The 22885-nt window shown below is 44.0% G+C and overlaps 1 protein-coding gene across 6 annotated transcripts in view; it reads right to left on the bottom strand.

Moving 5' to 3' along the window:
* Grk5 (G protein-coupled receptor kinase 5) overlaps positions 1 to 22885 on the bottom strand; it is a 194736-nt gene that overhangs the window by 40677 nt on the left and 131174 nt on the right. For 3 of the 6 annotated variants that reach the window (XM_087585160.1, XM_087585171.1, XM_087585168.1), the window contains 2 exons: positions 11867 to 11944; positions 270 to 334 (listed from right to left, as the gene is read on the bottom strand). Coding sequence is in view for 3 of the 6 variants with exons in the window: in XM_087585145.1 (XP_087441271.1) it covers positions 11867 to 11944 (78 nt within the window). In the remaining 3 variants the exon portion in view is untranslated. The remainder of the gene's footprint in view (positions 1 to 269; positions 335 to 11866; positions 11945 to 22885) is intronic. The other 3 variants (XM_087585145.1, NM_030829.2, XM_087585148.1) reach the window with 1 other exon arrangement.

The following is a 22885-nucleotide window of genomic DNA, read 5'->3' as shown; positions in this document are numbered from 1 at the left end:
GGGAAGTATTCGAAGAAAACTGAAAGAAAAATTCTGGAAGAATTCAATTTTCTCTTACAGCAAAATTGATATATTTCCGGACAACTTTCAGAGGATAAGACAGTCTACAAGAACCCTGACTGACAGCAGGTGATAAAGTGGAGGCAAGGAAGAGCCTGGAGCAAGCCCCACTGAGTTGGCTACAGGGACCCAGGAGTCCCTTTGGGTCAGCAAAGTAGAATCACAGAACCCTTGAGAAATAGCTATGGTCTCAGAGGGAGAACACTCACCGGGCTCAAGAGATCACATTTTCTTGGCTTTTCAAGTGGCTTCACAGAAATCAGGATGAAAGACTCTTGAGCAATGGGAAGAGAGACAGAGAACATTTTAAACAGCATTGGAATTTAACAATTGGCGCTGGGAGCTGGATAGCTCTAATGAGAAGAAAAGGAAATCACAGTGACTCTGACCCAGACCTTGACCCTTTACGTCAGAAGCAAAAGAGGATAATTAATGAAAATGCAGTGTGCCCAGACGTGGAATAAGAGGCCAGCTGAGCTCTGTCAATTTGAGAATCCCCAGTTGTGACCTGTGAACCAAAGTGTGCAACCAGAGATGTTTACACAGGCTTTGCATGTGGGGCCTGCAGCCCCAGAGAAGTTGCTGGAGCAGAAGGGGTTCTTCCTTGTAGTTTACATCCAGCCAGCTTTGTTCTGCATGAGTCAATGCCACCAGAAGCAGGTTCTTGGCAATTGGCACTCTGGTCCCGAGGTGCTGAAGTGCAGAATGTTCCTACAGGAGAGTCCCTTAGGCTTTGTGTGTGAGAGGTGAGAACACAGCCAGCTGGTTTTATTATGTCTTCTAGAATATTCACTGCTGTCGTGTTCCATAGCTCGCAATCTAGCCTCCATCTAAAAGTGGGCTAGAATCTTCTCTAGTAAAGATCTTAATCTATAGCTGTTAGAGACAAAGGAGGGATGAGAATTCCTATACCTATTAGATGTCATGTCTGTGCCCAAGGCCTAAAGATGGGGCTGGGAAGATTGGATATACAGGGAGTCAGCCAAACACAAGGACTCCTGAGACTAGTATCCTGCCCACTCAAGACAGCAGGGGCAGGGATGCCCAGAAAGCCTATGGCTAGACTCTGACTGCAGACACCCAAAATAGAATTCTGAGCAGGAAAAACACAGAGGAAAAAAAGGAGTTCAGAGGCAGGGCTGGCTCTATAGGTATCAAAGGGATGTCTAATTTTCTGACCTGACAGGTCACAAGAAAGGAAAAAGGGCTCAAGGGACCTGCATCATCTTGCTGTGAGAAACTGAAATGAAATGGCTGCAGACAAAGACAATTTTGTTTCCAGGAAAAAAAAACTGTTCAGGAATCAGTAATACATGGGTGAGGGACAACGGCATAGCGACTCTAAAGGGCTGTGCAGGAAGCCTGTGACATGAAAAAATTATACATGATTGAGTCTAACCAGCATGGACATGCTACAGGCACCAGCCCCACCCCACTTTAAGAGTTGATGATTCGTTGCCTCATCACTCCAGTTACACCCAGGAAACTGATTCAGGAGACAATTTTATCCTAAGCTGAATTCTGAGAAGACTACAAAGTGGAGAGACCAGACTCTAGACAGGAGTGAGTGAGACCATGCCAATCTCACTCTTACTTTTTCACCCTTTCATTCTTACACGGCAGAGCATAAACATGACGCTTTAATCATTTTAAGTGTACCGTTCAGGGTTATCGAGTTCACCTCCTCAATCATGTTTTGCTAAAAAAAAAAAAAAATTGTCACTCTAAGCATAAACTTTACCCATTTAGTATCCATTATTCCACTCTCCATTCTTTCTATCAGGCCCTGGAAATTTTGAATCTACTCTTCGTAAGTTTGACTATCCTGGGCTGGCCAGATGGTTCAGCAGTTAAGGACACTGCCACCAAACCTGCAAGTTAAATTCAATCCTTGGGAACACACACACACATACACACACACACACACACACACCTTTAAAACGTATTTATCCCAGGAAACTCATGAGGTATATCTGCCTTCTTTCACTTAGCTCAATGTTAAATTTCATCCTTGCACGTATCAGAACTTGGGGGAATTAAATATGCCACTGGGTATATATATGCAGTGTTTTGCCTATTCATTCAGAAGTTGATGGACGCTTGGGTTCTAGTCTAATTATAAATAATGCTGCATGAAATTTTCAGACACATATCTATTTGAGTCCCTGCTTAAAGGTTTCTCTTCTTCATTTTTACTAAAAAGTGCGGCCCAAGCTAAAATTGAGACAATTATCATTTTTCATCTAGAATTATAAGGATGTTGGAATGAGCTAAAAGCAAAAACTCCCATGTAGTGTACAATAATTAATGCTTCCCCTCCCACCTCCAACACGAAAACCTGCTTTTGGTAAGGAAGTATAAGAGATAATAATTTTACTTGCAAGTGAGGATGGTTTGGCACCAGCTGCCTTCTCTAATAAGTTCAGATACTACCCATAGGTCAGCATTTAGACACTTCTGGCCCAAATAAGAGCAGCCTGGGAGGAATCTGGGCCCAGCTGCAGGCCAGCTATGGTGGAAGATGAAAACAAAGTCAAGGAGTGTATCTTTTGATGTTATCTATCTATGTCTAGCCCAGGGTCTTAGAAAGGTCATTCTAGTCTCCTCTTTCAAGTTATGTGACCAAGGAAGTACAGTCCTTCACTGGGCCTCAGTTTCTTCATGTAGGAAATGAATAACCTGGCTTAACTCAGTAATTTTCAAACTGAGTTCCACAAAACCCTATTATTGCAGTCAGGGCCTGGGGAGTGGGACAAAGATCTTCTTTGTCTGTACACTAGAAATCAGGAGATGGAATACTGCTATGACCCTGCTCAATAGGCCCTCAGGTTCCTTGAGGAAGTGTGACCCATCCTGGGTAACCTATTTCTCTTCACTTCAGAGAATTATCCTGAATTATCAGAAAAATTTGGAATGTGAGGATCTGGACATGCAGTACTTGTCCAGTAAATAATCTTAGCCCCTTCCTTTAGTCTCGGGATATCTAATGGATACAAATATGGCTTAATGCCTTCTAACTTCCTCTCTGTTGCCCCCAAAATGGAAGAGGAAGAGGTCTACCCACACTGGGACTTCCTGAAGAACTCTAGCTGTCTGAGATCTCTTAACTCATAAAATGCCCAATCCCATCTGGTCCTGGAAATTAAGCAGAACTTAGCCTGCTTGGCACTTGGGTAGAAAAGGACCTCAAAAGTCCCACCTTCAACCATTCTTTCTAATCATTTCACCCTCAAGTTTCCTCCAGTACTGCAGCAAGAAGCTGAAAAGCATAGCATATGGCTCCCCAATCTTTCCACCCTATGCATTCACCTGGACAGGCAAAGGTGGACTCTGAGCTCATTACATTCATTCATTGACAACAGCATGAAGATCCATTCCTGTTGCTGGGAGACAAGAACCAATGATCTCAGTGGAGTAAAAAATTCAGGTTTAGAGGTGGTAGTTAGAATCCAAGGTCTACAAAGAGGATGGGCATAGTACTTTTGTGGGAGTAATTTCTATGCCCTTGGTTGCCCTGGAGACCACAGGTTGGTTATATAGTGTGATAGCTAATCTTGAAGGCCAACTTGACAAGATTGAGAAGTGCATAAAAAAATCATTAAAGCACACTTCTGGGTGCTTTGTGAGGGTTTTTTCAAAAACAATTGGACCACGAGGGCTCTAACCTAAAGATTCATCAGTTGGTGGATTAAGTATTTAAACAGGCTACCAGGAGGTGGGGGAACTGTAAGAGGGTGGGCCTAATCAGATGAAGTTGGATGCTAAAAGTATTTTTCTTGCAGGCTCTAACTTTCTCTGGTCCCTTCCTGTTGCTTCCTGTCCACCATGAGGTGAGGGGAAGAGCTACATACTCCTACCACCATGATGCTCTTGCCCCAACACACGTAGCTGAGCAAGCACAGACCCAACCCTCTAAAACAGTGAGCTGAAATAAATATTTCCTTCATGAAGTTGTTTCTACCAGGAACTGATCACAATAACAGGAAACATATCTAATACAAATGGGTCAATGGATTCTATACTACCTCCACCAGGGCTGTGTCATGTGGTCTAGGAATCCTTGCTACAGGCCACACTATTTTCATTACCATCAAACCAGCATCCCCATAGTGCATCACTAGCTAGGAAGCAGAGAGCATTTCCAGAGATGATTAATGGTCTTAGGAGAACCAAAATGACAAATGACATTGAGGCACTCAGGGAAACGTTTATCCTGTTCAATTCTCTTTCAAGCCTCATACAAGCAAGTATGTCACTAGCTCACCTCTGACACATACTGATCTCCACACAGTAAGAAAGGTTCATTCAACTCGGAGCTTTACTTTCCAGTTATCTCTGTGACGTATGCACAATGGTTTGCCTTATCACTCATTCAGTTAAAATAAGACTTAACTCAAAAGAAAAATGCTTATTATTGTGCTCATGGTCTGCAAACATGACGGGATCTATGAAAGCTGATACTACTGAGTCTAGTGCTGCACCCACTCCCTTCATTCCATACGTAGATGACTAAAGAAGACGATGCTCTGGTTTGAATCTGAAATGTCCTCAAAGGTTTGATGTCTTGAATGCTTGGTTTGTAGCTTGTGAAGTATTCTGGAAGCTGGGGAAGTTTTAGAGGGTAGAGCCTGGATAAAGACAGTAGGTCATAAGAGCCTTTGAAGGTTATACCTATGCCCTGGTGCCAGCCTGCACTCCCTGTTTTCTGGTCTTCCACCACATGAGGAATTTTTTAACTGTTATTTGATATAGGAGGGCCTACCCACTTTGGGCACTGAGTTCCGTTCCCTGGTCTTGCTTAAGTATCCTGGGTTGTCTAAGGAAGCTACCTGAACATGAGTCTAAGTAAACCAAATAGAAAGCCAGCAAGCAGCATTCCTCCATGGTTTCTGATTCAGAGTTCTCTTTGAGTCCCTACCCCAACTTCCCTCAATGATGGGACCTCAAAATATAAACCTAAGAAACCCTTTCTTCCCCTAAGTTGCTTTTGGTAAGAGTATTCTATCAAGAAACAGAAAAGAAACTAGAATATACCTCAAGGTTCCGCTACTACAGATGGAGCTGCTCTGCTATGCTTTCCCTACTGTGTAAATTTTGAAACTCCCTAAAATCATGAGCCAAAAGAAACCTTTCTCTCTGAAGTTGTCTCTGCCGTGCATTTGACAACAGGGACGCAAAAGTTACTAATACTGGCTGCAGGGCTTGGAAGTTAGTAGGGCTTGTCTTCTATGCTTCCTGACAACAAATGAAGCTAGCAGACTGCCCTAAGACCAGGGCTGAGAACCAGCCTGAGGTGCCTTGCTCAACATCCTGGTGCAATGTGTAGGGTAGAAAAAGGTACCACTGAGATGGTGCAATGAATAAGAAAGAAATGAAGAAAGAAAACATGGATTCACTGTTTCTTTTCATATAATTCCTTTTCTTTTTTCAAGGGTGGCTGTGTTCTCAAAGAGCCAAACAAACATTAGGGATAGATTTCTTTTGTGAAAAAGTAGGCTGATAGGTTGCTTCCCCCATAACAGGAACAAACTTCTCTGTTTTACCCTGTCATTGTTTATGGAAACAAAGAGGCAGCCCTATGTCTGCATAGGGCACTGAGAACAACATCCTGCCTGAGGACCTCTGGCCAAAAATAAACTCAAAATACCACCTGGGCTGGGCATTCCCAGCAAGGAGGAATACTCCAGTAGTTCATGTCAATCTGTTCATCCCACCTGTCCACCCTTCCTGTCTAGGAAGGGCCCCATACAGGCCTTAAGTTCCTGCTCTAACTTCCCTCAGTGATAGACTGTGATCGGGAAGTATAAACCAAAAGAACACTTTCCTCTAAGCTGCTTTTGGTCAGTGATTGTATGTGTGCTGGCAGTTTGGGGGAAGGGGGCATCAATGCCCCAGCATTGAACTTCATATAGATCCAAATTTTAGCAAAATTACAACTTAAGTGGGAACCACCTGCCAATCTTTAGTCATTAAGATTTCAATAATGCAAACCTAGCACAATGATTTGTGAGCCCAATTAAAATGAGCCACAGTAAAATATCCTACAGATAACCCTGCTTAGGCAAGTTACTCAGGGCCCACCCTGAGCTAGCTTCTCTTTTTAGAAGGTCTGCCAGGTCTGCAAAGTGGATGCATGAATGCCCTCTTTGAGAGTTGCTGGGAAGATCCATAGAAATGTAAGAAGTCAGTGCAGTGAAGTGTGTACTCCAAGGAACCTAAAGGCTGTTGTGAAGAGCCAGGCCTGGTCCTGATCTTTCGGACAGACAACAGGGCTTTGGTGCTCCAGAAGAAGAATGGCTTATGAGACATCAGATGCACCATGATTTGTTCATTTTGTCTCTACACACATCCTGTTTCCAGAGGAACACAGGACTTCTCAGAAAGACATCTAAGACAAGGCAACTGCAAGCCATTTGAAAATCAGTAGCAGGAATGAAGTATGAATTTCTTCAAAACGTCATAAATATCTCAAAGACTCCATCAAGAAAGTGAAAAGATGGGGCTCATAGTGGAGAAAATGGTTTCGAATCATATATTTGAGACAAGATTTATATTTGGAAGATATTATTAGGAGGTAGCTTTCTGAGTTGAGCCATCTCAGGTATGAGTTCCACCTTGCCGGCAGGGTCAAAATGGAGTTCACATTCCCATGCCCTGGAACTCAACTCCTATCTTGCTTCTTCAGATGTTTCATATTTGTCTGTTAACCAGTAAAGGATGCAAACAGAAAAAAGATGCTGTTATCCCATTATCTAAACTAGGGCACACAAGTCATAAATGAATTGCTTTTTCTGACTTAATTGACTAAATGCAGCTTGCATGCTCCTTTGTTTCCTTATCATTCTAAAATTCTAGGCCAGAGTCCAGGAGGGGACCTGGCTGCAAAAGCTGACTCAAGGACCCTGAAACCAGGTGACCCAGATAGGATCCAGTCACCAGTGTTAACTACCTTACTTAACCCCTTGTATCAAAAAATGATTGGTCAATGCAACAGCCTGCCCCATTGGCCCCTGCTTTGTGTTCCCATCCTATAAAAATGTTGTACAAGCTACCTATGGAGATGCAGTTCAGATCCTGAACTGGCTGTCTCCCTGAGTGTTCAGAAAAATCTAGTTTTCATTTTTAAGCTTCCGTATCTAAAGTGAATTTTCTTGGCCTCCACCCTGAATCTAACAAAACAAAGAACTCTTACAAGTCAACAGCAAAAAGACAAACAACTAGCTTTTAAAACGGGCAGAGGATTTGAATAGACCCTTTCAAAGAAAATATACAGATGACCAATAAGCACAGGAAAAGGTGAAACATTATTAGTGACGACGGAAATGCAAATCAAAATCATACCAAGAAACCACCTCATACCCACTAAGATTGAAAAAAATCAGACAAAACACTGAAGACTGAGGAGATGGACCAGGGGTAAAGTACTTACTGCAACTGCATAAGCATCAGGACTTGAGTTCAGATCCCCAGGACCTACATAAAATCTGGGTACGATGGTGATCTTGTAACTCCAGAACTGAGGAAGCAGAGACAGGAAGAGCTCAGGGCTTGTTAGCCAGCCAATCTAGCCAAAACGGTGAACTCCACATTCAATGAGAGACTCTGCCTCAAAATAAAGGTGGAGAGCAATATTGGAAGACACCAAAAATCGACCTCTGGAATCCAATGTACCCACACAGATCTGTCTCATTAGTCCTCTCAGCTCATCTGCTCACCCCAACCTCCCCACACACACAGAGTGAGGAGGAAGAGGGATTAAAAAGGAAAGGGGAAGAAAGAACTATGATGAAGATATACATAAATCAGAACTTTCAAGGGATGGTGACATGGCCTAGTATAATTTATTTTATTTTCATTTTAAATGTATGAGTGGTTTGCCCACATCTATACCTGTGCACCACTTATGTGTCTGGTGTTCACAGAAGCCATGAAACATACTTTTCCTTTCCCTTCTTTGGCACCAGGTTTCCTCCTCCTCCTTTCTTTTTTTTTTCTTTTTTTCTTTTTCTTTTTTCTTTCTTTCTTTCTTTTTTCTTCCGGAGCTGGGGACCGAACCCAGGACCTTGCGCTTGTCTACCACTGAGTTAAATCCCCAACCCCCCTCCTCCTCCTTTCAGATCTGCTTTGGTAGCATGCCCTCCTAGAAGTTTTCCTGGTTCACTGGCTGGGCTCACAGCTTCTTGAGACAAACTTCTTTGTATGAGCTCTAACATTACTGCCATCGTAAACATCTAATTGATTTTCGACTGGGCTCTAGAACTTTCTATACAGTATTGACTTGTATCAGACAACTGATCATCCAACTGGGCTTCTTAGAATCTCACATGGAGGCAGAGAGGCCCAACCAAAGAATAGGTTACCAGGTCAGAGCAATTAGAACCAAACAAATGTAGACACAACGGTGACAGAGATGGAACAGAGAGCAGCATTCTTAAAATAGCAGAGACAAAGACCAATGAGGCTGCACATTAAGATGGTCTGTAAAGGATGGGAATAGCACCTGAGTTGCATCTCGAGTAAAGCCCTAGGGTAAGGGTGATTTAGTGTGAGTGGCACTAGCTCTGTGCTTCATTGAAGCGATCAGCTTCTAGCTCAGGCCCTCACCCAGCCCTTTGTCCTGAACCAGGTTCTCTGCACCACTGAGAAGTGAAGCAGGTTTTTAAAAAAACTCCTTCAGGAAAGGCCAAGAAGGCAGTTCAAAATTTAGTGTAGGAAAACACTCAACCCAGGGATGGCCTTCCCCAGGCCCCCGAACTGCAACAGATGGTGTGGTTTAAATTTCAGAAACTGAGGAGTACTTAAGGAAAAAATGTTGGCAGGCATCAAGGCACTTACAAAACCATCTGAGCTGATGAGGGAATCTAGGCCTCATGCCTCTAGGAGACAAGGCAGCAGGAACAGAGGGAAGGAACCTAAAGGGCTCAGATGAGTCTTCTGACAGTCTCTGTATTGAGGGACGAGAAAGGGCAGCAAAGTGAGAGAGAGAGGAGCAGTTGCAGTGTTCTTTGACCCCATACACTGAGACAGGCCACAGAGCCAATTCCCTTTTGGGTAAAGCAAGCACTCTACCCTCGCCAGGTGATTAGGCTGAGGCATTCTGAATGGGAGGACTGATGAATGATGCTCCAAGTGAAAGGTCTAGAACTCCAGGATCACCCAGACTGGGCTCAAGTGCTGGACTTGATACTTTCTAGTTGTGTGGCCTGGGAGGTGACAGCTGGCAAGCCTCCCCTTCCTCAGCCGCAGGATGGAGTATCTATAGCAATAACAAAAACTCTGAACTAATGCCTGATATAGCAAATAAAATTATTCATCAGCTTTCATTGTTTTAAACTGCCACATGTAGGCAGCAGCCTCACTGGTAATACAGATGGAGAACTTGACCAGGCCTAGTACACTTGAAATAGGAAGATGCCTTGATATATAGTGGTAAAAACTCCATGGGCTGGCAGCATGAGGTTTGACGTCAGCAGGCCCTGGCTGCCCTATTAGCAACCTGGAAGACTGGCATACTAGGAGCTCAGCCAGGGAGCTTTGCCACAATCATCCCTCAGGATACTACCTCCCCTTAGAAGCACTGCCTCTAGACTTAAGACATCTGTTCACACTCAGAGTGCTTTCTGTGTTTTACATGGTGGCTAAACCAGAAATGCAGCTACCTTCAGCTGCTTCGCATGCCACGACTGTGGGTCAACAGGATGAATCACTTGCATGCTGACAGGGATAGCATGTGTGGAATGAGACAAGGTAGTGCTAGCTATTCAATGGCTCATAGATGGAAGCACACATTGGCCAGAGCAGGCTGTGCAGGTTTTACTACCTACATTAGTGTAAGGTATACTACCTACATTAATTCTGCCAGTTTTGAAATGCCTACAGGTCCATAAACAGAAGCGTATGATTAGGATGGAAACACAGGGGAAGAGTCAGGACAGAAGCAAGAAAATGAGATCTGTTGTATGTCAGAAGTGCCCAGTTAGTAGGCATTTGGAACAGCAGAATGATAAAGGTCACCCATTTGGCTGGAATGGACACCCATCCAGGAACTGTGCCCAAAGCCTAGGGGCCTGAACAGAATAATCAATGACCCCAGGGTGTTAGAATTGCTCACAAAGATACCTCTCACCGTGTTGATGACATGCACCAGGTGAGTGCAACAGGGAAACTAAAACTGGTGATAGTTTCACATGTCTATAACCCTAAAAAGTCGGATGCTGAGGAGCATTAAATGTTTGAGGGTTAGTGAGATGGTGTAGTGTATAAAGTCACTTCCCGCCAAGCCTGATGCCCTGAGTTTGAGTGCCAGGTTCCACGTGGTGGAGAGAACAAATTCATTAAAGTTCTTCTCTAACCTCTACACATGTCATATAGCACATGTGTGCATGCATGGGTACACACACACACACACACACACACACACACACACACATACACACGATGAATTTAAATAATGTTTGAGGTTAGACTACATGGTAAATTCTTGGCTAGCCTAGAATAGTTGATATTTTTGTCACCAAAAACAAACAAAAAAAGTCATAGAGGTATGGGGGTGGGGGAGAGGGTGTTTCTAAGGCCATCCTCCCCCTTGACCTCACCAAAAGAGTTTCAATAAGGTTGCTTATAGGAACATGGGTGAGGGTGTCTCTCTTTCAACCAACAACTATGAACTGGCTATAGATACTCAGGGAGGGAAGAGTAGGTAAGACTCCATGAGCCCTCTTTCATTCATGATGGTCTCAGTCTTACTGCAGATCTTGTGTAGGTGACTACAGTGCAAATTTGAGTTCAAGAGTCCAAGAACTGCTGGGTACACACTTTTAATCCCAGCACTTGAGAGGCAGAGGCAAGCAGATCTCTGTGAGTTCCGGGCCAGTCTAGTCTACAGAGCAAGTTCCAGGACATCTGGGGCTACACAGAGAACCCTGTCTCAAACAAACAAGTCCAATGACTATGCCAACCATGTCATACCTAGAAGACAGCGCTCTACAATACTCCAATCCTTCCCTTGGATACATTCTTGCCACACTTTCTGCTACAATGTGCCCTGAGCCTAATCCTTCCCTTGGATACATTCTTGCCACACTTTCTGCCACAATGTGCCCTGAGCCTAATCCTTCCTTTGGATACATTCTTGCCACACTTTCTACCACAATGTGCCCTGAGCCTTGATCAGAGCATTAGAGATGAATGCTCTCAACCACCACTCACTCTCAACACTAACCAATTATGAGTCTCAAGACAATGTGTCAAGGGAAGCAGATACTAGAAAATTCAGGTTCCTTGGCTTGTGAGGCAGTGCCATTCTGCTTCCTTCAATAACTGGATGCGTATTAAGATCAAGGTAGACTTTTGTCCTTGAGTATTCTCTAGAATCTCAAAATCCCCCACATTCTCTCAAGTTTTCTACTGATGGCCCAGCTCCAATTTGCTTGATCTATCTCTTCTTCCTGGTCATTCCCAGACATGCTCCTCCTCATTATTATCTTACTAGAACTGTTTCTTACTAAGTCTTTTCTTCTGTGCACTTCCAACTCCAATTTTAGTGAGACACTCACCTTCCTGTCTAAATATGTGGGCAGTGGGCAGTAAGAAGATCCCTAGAAGGGACCAGGTTTCCTACCCTATGCCAGTCCTATCCTGGATCACCACCTTCTGACTCTGTAAGGTCGAAGGATGTCTAAGTGAAAATAGAAACTATGGCATTCAGGAAACCACAGGAAGCCATCAGCCCTGTAAGTCAGGGCTGCCCACATTCCTAGACAGGGCTTCTTATTCTTCCCAAAGAAAAGTTTGGAAGGACTCTTACCTTTGGAGAGAGGTACTTGGTCATTATTTCCTTCCCCTTTGCCCCAAGGTTTTCATCTGGAGTAATTTCATATTCTGCCTAAAACAGAAAGAAAAAAATAACAATTTTGCAGCTGAAGTTGGAATAATTATGAAGCCTTGAAATCTCTTAAGAACCACCTGACCAACCCCCCACCCCCTTCATCAGAATAGGAAACTGTGGTACAGAAAAAGGAAGGCCTGGCCAAGGAGCCCAAAGTCCAACTAAAATATTCTACTCTCCACAGGAATGGATCCAGCCACCCATGAACTGAAACCTTTGAAACCGTGAGCCTAATAGATTTCTGCTGCAAATTTATTTATTTTTAAGGGAAAATGGGCTTATGATTTTAAGTAGTAGGGTTTTTTTAATAGTTCTTGTCATTATTATTAGTATTGGATATTTTTTATTTACACTTCAAATGTTATCCCCTTTCCCCCACCCAACCATGCACCACTTCTCACCTCCCCGCTCTGACATTCCCCTACACTGGGGGAGGGGGATTCCAGTATTGGCAGGACCAAGGACTTCTCCTCCCTTTGGTGCCCAACAAGGCCATCCTCTGCTACATATGCAGCTGGAGCCATGGGTCTGTTCATGTGTACTCTTTGGGTAGTGGTTTAGTCCCTGAGAGCTCTGGTTGGTTGGTATTGTTGTTCTTATGGGGTGGCAAGCCCCTTCAGCTCCTTCAATCCCTTCTCTAACTTCTCCAATGGGGACCCTGTTCTCAGTTCAATGGTTGGCTGCTAGCATTTGCCTCTATATTTGTCACTCTCTGGCAGAGCCTCTCAGGAGACAGTTATATCAGGCTCCTGTCAGCATGCACTTCTTGGCATCAGCAATATTGTCTGGGTTTGGTGGCTCTATGTATATGGCCTGGATCCCCAGGTGGGACAGGCTCTGAATGGCTATTCCTTCAGTCTCTGCTCCAAACTTTATCTCCATATCTCCTCCTATGAATATTTTTGTTCCCCCTTCTAAGAAGGACTGAAGCATCTGCACTTTGGTCATCCTTCTTTAGCTTCATATAGTCTATGGATAGTACCTTGAGTAATTCAAGCTTTTGGGCTAATATCCACTTATCAGGGAGTGCATACCATGTGTTCTTTTGTGACTAGTTTACCTTACTCAGAATGATATTTTCCAGTCCCATCCATTTGCCTTGGCTTTTTCTTTGCCACCCTGTCTGCAACTTTAAGTGTACCCACATGCTTTTCTTCAGCAGTTTTAACATTTTTTCTTATCTTTCTCTTCTTCTTTTTGCTCAGAATTCTTACTATAAATCAAACTAAAAAAAGAGCAAAAACTAGGCCACAATCTGACTATACTGTTTGAAAATTTCTTCCACTAAACATATTAGTCCATTATTTTAGGCTTTAATTTCATACATAGGTAGCATGTAGCAAAATTCTTTGTCAGGATGTAATATGAGTGGCTTCTAGTCCAATTCCCCCTAGAATTTGCTTCTCTTTGAAACCATGAACCTAGCCTTTACTATCTACATTTCTACCAGGATTTGGATCCTATGAACTCCCTCTACAATGGCCCATTAAGCTTTGCTTACATCATTCTACCCTGCAGCTCCAAATTCTTCTATGTGCCTTCTGTTAACTGTATCTGAAGACCTACAAACCACATGGTTAGGTCTATCACAGTAATGATTCCCTTTCTCAGTACTAATATTTTTTTGTTTAGTTACTTTCTTTGTTGCCATAACAAAATTCAGAAGCAAATTAATAAAGGAAAGATGAAAGTTGGAGTTTTCATCATGGGAGGGAAGGCATTGTCAAGTCCATGATAGTAGGAACATGAATCCAAATCCATCAAGTCTTGATAGATCAAGAATCAGAGAGTAAGAAGGTATCATTCTGCACTTTTCAGTAGTGAAAACCACATGTCTAGAGTCATGAAGCCAGAGGTGGCATGTTTGGGGCTCAGACCTTCACACCCAGGACTCTTTCTTGGCACCATTAAAACATTTAGGATACCGGTCAATTCAGGAAATAAGATCCCACCAGTAATTCCTTTACTCACCCAATGCCCTTGCTAAGTAGATGAAATGTCTTATGTCTAACAGGAAGCCCGAGTGAGTTTGCCTTTCTCATTAAGTCAAATCAACTAATTGCAATTGGTACCTAACCACTTCAAAACCAACCATCTGGAAATCTGTCAGGCCTCAACACCAAGGTACAGCCCCAAAATGCAGGGAAATAAATGACCAAGACAGATAGGTCTATTCTTTTACAGGTATTCAATGGCACAGTATATACTAGGCCTCCTTGCCAAATTGAAGGTAGCTCACAGCTCAGGATCTAAGTTCTAGTCCTCTTAGGCCTCCCAAAGACCCTCTTGGACAAACACATAAAAGGGGCCAGGAAGCATGTGAAAGGGCCACAGAGGGAGCAACACATTTCTATCCAAAGCAAGCAAGTTTCCTTGCCTTGTTTGCCCCTCTTCTAATGAAAGAGCCAAGAGTCAAAACTCTCCAGTGTAAAAACATGAAGCCTATGACCATTTGGACTATGGTGTGGTAGGTCTAGAAGGAATTCAGTCATTTATTTTATAGGCTAGAACTGAGGCTCAGAGAGGCAAAGAATTTGCCCAAGTCGCTACAGCCCAAGTAGCAGTAGAGTGAGGACTGGCCCATGAGGCTCTGATTCTCACTCTGCCACCAGGCCACAGCATATCTCCCCTTATCAGCAAAGGGGGGCTTTACCTACTGAAACTTTCATGGTGAATTGATTTGACTTTTTGAGATGCTTTAAGGAGAGGAGTTAGCTCTTTCTTCTTGACTTCTTCCACTTACTTTCTTCTCCTATACACATGTGGTCTCTGTCTCTCTCTATCTTTCTGACGGACCATCCATCCGTCCGTTCGTCTGTTCCTCCCTCCCTCTCTCTCTCTCTCTCCCCATACACAGAGCACTGATGACAGACTTGCCCAACATGGCAGGTATGACTATTCCCAATATACAGAGGAAAGCACTGAGGTTCCAAGTTTCAAATATAGCAAAGCTGGTAAGCAACAAAGATTCGACACTTAAGGCCCCACCCCCACCCCACCCTGCTTTTCCAGGGGGGAGTATCCTGTGTTTCTGGAAGACTCACCCTGTGGTCTGGCACAGAGACATAGCCAGACTGCTTTATGGGGCCAGGTCCTGAGCAAATGGCTGACTACCATTTGTGGTAACTCAATCCCACTCTGAACACTGAATTTGTACTGTCCCAAAATACACCTATGAAGGCAGTTCTATTTAACCAGACGGAGGTCTGGGACTCACTGATCAGGCTCAGTGACCAGCTGAAAATATTATTGCTTTGGGTTCTAAAAGCCATGTTAAAAAAGAAAATAACATCACACTCAGGTCAGCTCTCTCCTAGCAGAGGCCAGATGGGCATAAAGCTCCACAGGGAGGCAGCTGGGAGCACTTGGGGACAGGCCTTCCCACTCCTGGATCAAAAGGCCTTTCTTTGACAAGACTATGGCAGGCCACCATCACTTGAGAAGCATTAGTTTTGGGAGGCAGAAAACCAACAGAAAGATGCTAGCGGTTTTTTCCACACTGATTAAGACACCTAGAGTGATAGGCCTTGTCTCCAGAATGATCCCCATGCTGGCTGGGGCAAAAACTGAGAGGCCACCTAAAGAGAGAAGGAAGGTGTTATGATGAATGGGCTCAAGGGAGATCACGTAACACAACACTGGGAGCAACCCAGAAACCACCTCTCTGCTAAAATCCCTGCAAGTTGTGGGGAAAAGCTTCAGTCAACTTATAATAGCTCATGCCAGAAAACCGAAGCAGCAAACAGAAGTTTGTGTCGACCGTCTAGAATTTCCCAATCAGATCTGGCTCTGAAAATGGCAGGCAGATAATGATTTCAAGGAAGAGAGATAGCTATGTAGTGAGAATAAAGCCATAATTCCACCACTTGGAGGTTGAGCCAAAGGAATCTTTAAGTCAGCCAAGTCTCCAAAGTAAAACCCTGTCTCATAATTTATAAAAGACAAGAAAGGAAACCTAATGCAAGGAATGTCCTTTGAACTCCATTTAAAGATGGTTCCTCCCACCACGATGAGTAGCAGGCCACATCCCCTACCTCAGCAGAAGACATGCTCACCATCCCTTTTCCTATCCACTTGAGTCTTTCCCACTGCCCAGAGTTCAATGCCAGTAGATGCTATTTCTCCTCTTATACTCACCCCAGGTGCAAACAAAGGAGGCATCATTTTACCAGCTCCTCTATGAAATACGATAAATGAAGGATAGCCTTGGGGGAGGGGGGCAGATGCTGCCCTAACACAAGGAGCAATTATCCAACACAGGATTGGTCATTTATCTGTACTGCCAGCGAGCACCAACATCACTGGACATCCCAGCTTACAAACCTGCCAGTTTACGCTCTGATCCTGTTCAAACGGCATCATCAAATCAGAAAATGCCAGAGAAGACAGGTCCTAGCAGGAAAAGCCTCTCTCCCTCAGATGCTTTTTGTAGAACCATGTTCAAAAGGGCCACTCTGTATCAAGAGTAGCATTTAATCCCAGCACTTGGGAGGCAAAGAAACTCTGTGAGTTTGAGGCCATCCTGGTCTACATATTGAACTCCAAACCAGCCAAGGCTACACAGTGTGACCTTCTCTTTAAGGAGGTGGCAGGCAGACATGCCATGAAACTACTACCTGCTGCTTCTGTAATTATTGATGTGGTCAGCTATTCTACAGCCTGTGGTGCAGAGGCCTGTAACACGCCTGGTCAGCAGTGCTACTCCTAGCAGACCTTTCTGGAAAAGCATCAAGGTCCACCCACACTGGCTGTGCTTATTTGCATGTGCTGGTTACAGAGGCTGCCCCTCCATCCCTTCCCACCCAGTCGAGGGAAACGACAGTGTAAAGACGAAGTAGTTGTCCCAATTTCCTCTGGCAGCTCATTCCCAGACCTTTTCCTGAAGACCCAGCTCTCACAGGCCAGCCCTGCACCAGTCCCTTTCCTCATCCTAGCATGTCAGAACATGGTGACAGCACAAGGGAAGCACATCTTCTCACCTTGTACGCACTTTGCAAACTGCCCTGCTCTGAACCACATTTACACTTCAAGTGGTGCCCATTTCCTGGGGAGTCCCAAGTGATAGTCTGCACCATTCTGCAGGGGAGCGGGCCCCAACCTAGCTTCCTTTCTGCTCTATAGCTACAACACTGAGCCGCTGCATGGGGAACGCCCTCAGAGGTACAGGGTCAGATAGATCTGGCCTGACTGCTACATATTCTTCATTTGAACATCCCACTCAGGCCCCCAGGTCAGATATCCACTAGGTTATCTTGGCAAAACATACGGGATGGGATCAGTGAAGGAAGGAAGGAACAAACCCCTATCTACCCTAGGGTGTAGAATGAAACTACCAGGAATGATCTTTGGACCTTAACCTATGGGTAAGGTCTAGTTTAGAACAGGTACTGGACAGGAGGAGTCATTGGCCCTCCCAAGCTGGAGGTGAGTAGACCCATGGACTAGAATGTCTATTATCAGAGTCTCATGGCAGAGGAGCTCTGGTACACCACCTCTGTCTGTCCCACATTCCTCTTTTGAGACTCAGCCCCAGATAGCCTTCCATATGCTCTCCTGCTAGCTGCTTTTCCTTCACCCCTTAAAATGTATTTACCAAGCTCATCAGACCACTACCTAAAAGCTTGTCCCCGTCATTCTTGATTCCAAAGGAAAGGAACCTCAGACTAAACGAGCTCAGATAAAACACTGCTTTCTTGGCTCCTGGGACCAAGGATGTGCTTCTCTGGAACCCTGTCTTCTCCTATGCAAGAGTGCACACATGTGTATGTATGGATGGATTTCACAGTTAGCTTCAGTGCTGACTGGCTGGCTCACTTATAGAAGTGACAGTAGAGACATGACAGTTAATCATTTGCTGAGTTCCCTGTTCTAAGCCTTCTTAAAATTAAAATATATTATCTTCTTTTATTTATGCGCGCACGCACACAATCACACACGCACACACGCACACACACACACACACACACACACACATACACACACACACGCACATGCACACTGCATGCATACAGTCCCATATATACCATAGCATGCATGTGAAGGTCAGAGAACAACTTTTGGGAATTGATTCTCTTCCTCCATAGTGGTAACTAGGGATGAAACTCAGGTCATTGGGCCTGACAACAAGCATTTTTACCTGCGGATCCATCTCAATAGCACCTTTTTTAAGCTTTCTCTATGAGAGAAGGACTTTCCCTCAATCAACTGACTCTACAGAAAGGCTTCCCTCATTTGTCTCAGCTCATAGGCTCAGCTCTGATCTAATAATCAACTGTAGTCTAGGCTGGCACCATTTAGAACATACATATTCTAGCATGGTCATATAATTAGGAAATATAAGTGGGACATCTAGGAGACTGGGCAAGTTTAAAAGCATCCACTAGATGACGTTATTTTAGAAGAAGCATTCTTTTTGAGATGAACTTGAATATAGGGGCTGTCACTGCAAATGGTCTCAGGTTAGGCAGAGTGCTTGATTGGCATGCATAAAGCCCTGGGTTCGATCGCCAGCATCACATAAAACCAGGCTTGGTAGGGTACATCTTTAGTCAGAGCGCTTGGAAGCTAGAGGCAGGAGGATGGAAGCTCAAAATCATCCTCAGTTACATACTATGTTTGAGACCAGCCTGGGCTACATATATCCTGCCCCACCCCCACCCCCACCCCCACCCCCAAAGGGAAAAACAGGACTCACAAGGAAAATCAGAACAGTAACATAAAGTCAAAAAGAAATAGAACACTTAGTGCCCTGATAAAAAAAAAATTATCATTTCACAAAAAAATTCCAAACAATCATGTATAAGGCCACTAATTATGCGTGCTCATTTGTAATTTTAGACCAGTGAAAGGCTTGACTTGACTCTTTAGCAATATTCTGATAGGAAGTTTCATTTGTCATAGCATCATCTTTGTAACTGCAACAAAGAAAATGGGCTTAGTAACCCTTGCCTCCAGTTCTGGATAAGTTTCTCCTCATGATGACTCATGCTAACACATGTATCTGCTGACAGCAGCATGGATACTCTGAAACTGAGTTGTAGCTCCTGTTATGCTATTGTATTTCTTACTCTAGAGAGAGCCAGTCACAGTGTGAAGATGTTCCAGCCATCCCATGGAAAGAGCTGCCAGGAGAATGGCTGAAGCCTTTGCCAAAAGCCAGCACCAACTTGTCAGCAATGTAAATAACCGAGTAGCAGACCAGCCAACATCCTGATGTGACCTTTCCAAATCCGTGAGCCAAGAAGACCTGCTTCACCATCCCAAAATTCCTGACCCACAAGACTAGGAGCTAATAGGTTGATTCTTACTTTTTTTTCTTTTCATGTTTTTTCCTATTATTGAAAATATTATTCTTTTCTCATACCATATATCCTAATGACAGTTTTCTCTCCCTCTACTCCTTCTAGTTCCTACCCACCTACCCTCCCTCGGGATCTACTTGCTTTCTGTCTCACATTAGAAAAGAACAGGCCTCTAGAGATAACCACCGAACATGCAAAATAAAACAGAATGAGATAAAGGAAAGAAAAGCTGTCATATCAAGGCTGGACAAGGCAACCCGACAGAAGGAAAAGAGCCTTGAGGATAGGCACAAGAATCAGATACTCACTCGAATATGTCGATTCCTACTCTTAACAGCTCTTTAAACTTACAGTTGGTGTTGTTTATATCTTTTTTGCTGATTTTCCTATTTGCTGATTTTTTTTAATCCTTTCTTTACTCAAAAAGGGTAAACTACCATATGATAAAGAACTTGCCTTTCCCATTCACTGTGTAGCCCCCAATTACTGAAGACAGCCTTGATCATAAGAGACATCTGATCAACACATACTGCGGGGGGACTTCTTGCCATTCCCTGTGGATATGGCTGTGCCAGCATACCAAAAATCTGACTCAATATCCAACTTTCCCTCACGCACCAAGAAGAGACAATCAAACTCTAGGTGTTATCCAAATGTGGGTTTCACATGAGTAGCCAGCCAGTGGTTAAGGTCTCCAGAGTGAGGGTTTAGGGACTAGCCCATCTTGAAGACTCTCATGGCAAGATCCTCTTGGCCTATGTGGTTAATACCAGCTTGAGCCATCTTCCAGACCTTAGACAGATAACCAAATCTTTCTTTGCCTTTCAGAGATCAGATTTAGATTACTGATTCTTCTTCTCCACGAGTAGACTGTTGTAGGCCCTTGACAGCCCAGACTGGATGATGTAGCTACACTGTCTGATGAGTAATGCACAAGGCCCATTTGAAAACAGCCTCAGCTCGTACTTGACCTGAGAGACAGGGACGATGAGACTGCAGAGAAGAGCACTTCCTAGGCTTTGTCACTCCGTGAGGATAACTCATTTTTAAGAAGCTGTACTTGGTGAACATTTAAGAGAGAGGTAAGAATTTTGAAGATGGCACTGGCTAAGCCACGAAGTATCAGGAGTGGTAATTAACTGCAATGCCAAGGATGCTGTTATTTCCCACCTCCTCCATCTAGTCAGGATCCTGGAAAAATAATAATTTCAGATGAGAAGCTATGCTGGCACTAGAAAACTCATCAAAGTCTTCAAATGTAAAAGAGGGTTCCAGAGGCTGTTCATGACAACAGGTAGCAATGATTCCTAGCTAAACTCCCAACTAATTCCCGGCTAAAAGCACCAAGGAAACAGGTCAGTCTCTCTAAGTGGGGGGTTCTGTCAAGGTGTGTGTAGAGCACTTGGCTCATTAATGCAAGAGCCAGACTCCCATTTCCTTTCTAATAAACAGCTCTTGGTACTGGCCCAGTAAGAAGTGAAGGACTGTGCCACCAGAATGAAAATGGACATCCACTGAGTTTTATTTTTTCGCTTCTTGTGGGCTAAATGCACCTAAGAGAACACATGGTTGGAAAATTCCACCGGCAACTCAGCTCAGCCTGACCCTGCTCTGCCTCAGCAACTCTGCAGACAGATCTGCTGCCTTCTCATCTTTTCCAGATGCCCTCGTCCTGCACTTGGAGACACTGGTCCTCACTGCTCCAGCTCCCTCTACTTGCTGGGTAAGAGAGACCCCACAGCCCGAGGCTTTCTATCTCAGGGGTAGAGTGACAATTCCTGGCTTTCCATTCCCAGGCCAACCCTTCCTCATGAGTTCCAGATATGAATTCCTATCTTTCCTGGAATGTTTTCAAATGCATGTCTATACACTTCTCCACTGAATGTTGAGGCTCAGACTATGAAATGAAACTCTTGGTCTTCCCTCAGCTTGATCTCCCCGCAACCTTAACCTTGCTTCATTCTCCCAGTTGCTCAGATCAGAACTTGGAAAATGCGATGCCTAACATTGTCAATCTGACATTCTTATAAAGATGTCCATGAGGAGCAATTTAGATACGGCTAACTGAAGTGAGAAGAAGACATACCCTAAATATGAATGCCATCTCATGTCCTCCATCCATATAAAAAGGAGAAAATGCGGTTGAAGGGATGGCTCAGGTTGGGAGCCCTGGCTGCTATTCCAGAGGATCTGAATTCAATTCTCAGCACCGATATGGCTATTTGTAACTCCATGTGTCAGGGGATCCAACACCTTCTTCTGGTCTCCAAGGATACTCACTAGGCATGCACATGGTGCAAAGATATTCATGAAGGCAGAACACCCATACACACACAAAAAAACTTAAAGTCAAAGAAAAGTTTTAGTAAGAAGGAGAAAGAGGAGGAGGAGTGAGACACAGAGGCAGTGGCAACCTGTATTTATCACTCTCTGCTTCCTGACTATGGATGAAATATAACCAATTGTCTCAAGCTCCTGATACCAAGACTTCCTTCCCTGCATGATGAACCAAAATGAATCCCTGCTTCCTTATGCTTTTGTCAGTTATTCTGTTGTCCCAAAGCAGCTAATAGAGAAACCATCCTGAGCACTTCTATCTCATCTTCAGTCCATCAGAGAATCTTGGAAATTCCGCCTTCAAGACATATCATCCCCCAATCCAAGCTCCCATTCTTATTTTTTTCCATCCTGGCCCAACACTGTGGCTCTCACCTGGATTGCAGAAAGTGGTTTCTTCTCAGGTCTCCCAGATTTCACCTGTGTCAACCTAGGTCATATCATGCCATCTAGTGCTTTGCTAAAGTCCTCCACTGGTTCCTTCACTTCATGTAACATAAAAGCCCAAGTTCCTCAGAGGTATATGGTCTTGCATAATCAATGCTTCTTCTCCTACTCCTTGTGCTCTAACTGCTTCCTCTCCAACAACCATGGACGCACCTGCCAACAGGCCTTCTCATGGCGGGTTCCCTGTCTGCAATCCTCTTTCTTACCTACGAGCTCTCACTCCTTCTAGTCTTCAGACACATGTTACCTTTGCAAGAATACCTATGCTGACCATTCTTCTCAATACTACAACTAGGCTTCCTTGGTTACTCCCAACACTGGAATCTGTTCCGATTATTTGGGTTTTTTTTTTTACCCCAATTACCACTTTTTAAGGATTTAAAATCACTGTTCTCTTCGCTTATGACATATAGCAAACCCTTTCCTGCTTAGAAGGTAACGTCACAAGTTTAGAGATGTTAGACTATTCTATTACTTTATTCCAAATGTCTAGTGTCAGACCCTTCTGGGTCCCCTGCAGTGTTTGACCCCTGCTGAGCCCTGTTGATGCATGTAGAAGCTTTTGTTCCTAACAAAGGAACGCCCTGGCACGGTAGTGACACACCTGGGTGCACACCTGGGCGATGGTCCTGTTGTTCCTGTCTTTTGTTCTCAGTCTTTGTTCATGGGACTTAGGCTGGTCTTCCTGGATTTCTCCCCAGTAAATTTGGGGCATGTCTTTTGTTACTGAAGCCTTAAGCCGGGTTTTCCCACTGTGCTTCCTAGAATTTTCCACCCGGTCAACTTGGGGTATATATTCGGTGAATAAAGATACAGAATTGGCATCTTTCTTAACACGAATGACCCGAATATG

Source organism: Rattus norvegicus, chromosome 1 (genome assembly GCF_021556685.1).
Source record: "Rattus norvegicus strain SHRSP/BbbUtx chromosome 1, alternate assembly SHRSP_T2T, whole genome shotgun sequence".
NCBI lineage: Eukaryota > Metazoa > Chordata > Mammalia > Rodentia > Muridae > Rattus > Rattus norvegicus.
The sequence above is the reverse complement of the archived record's forward strand: the minus strand, read 5'-3'. Positions and strand labels throughout refer to the sequence as shown.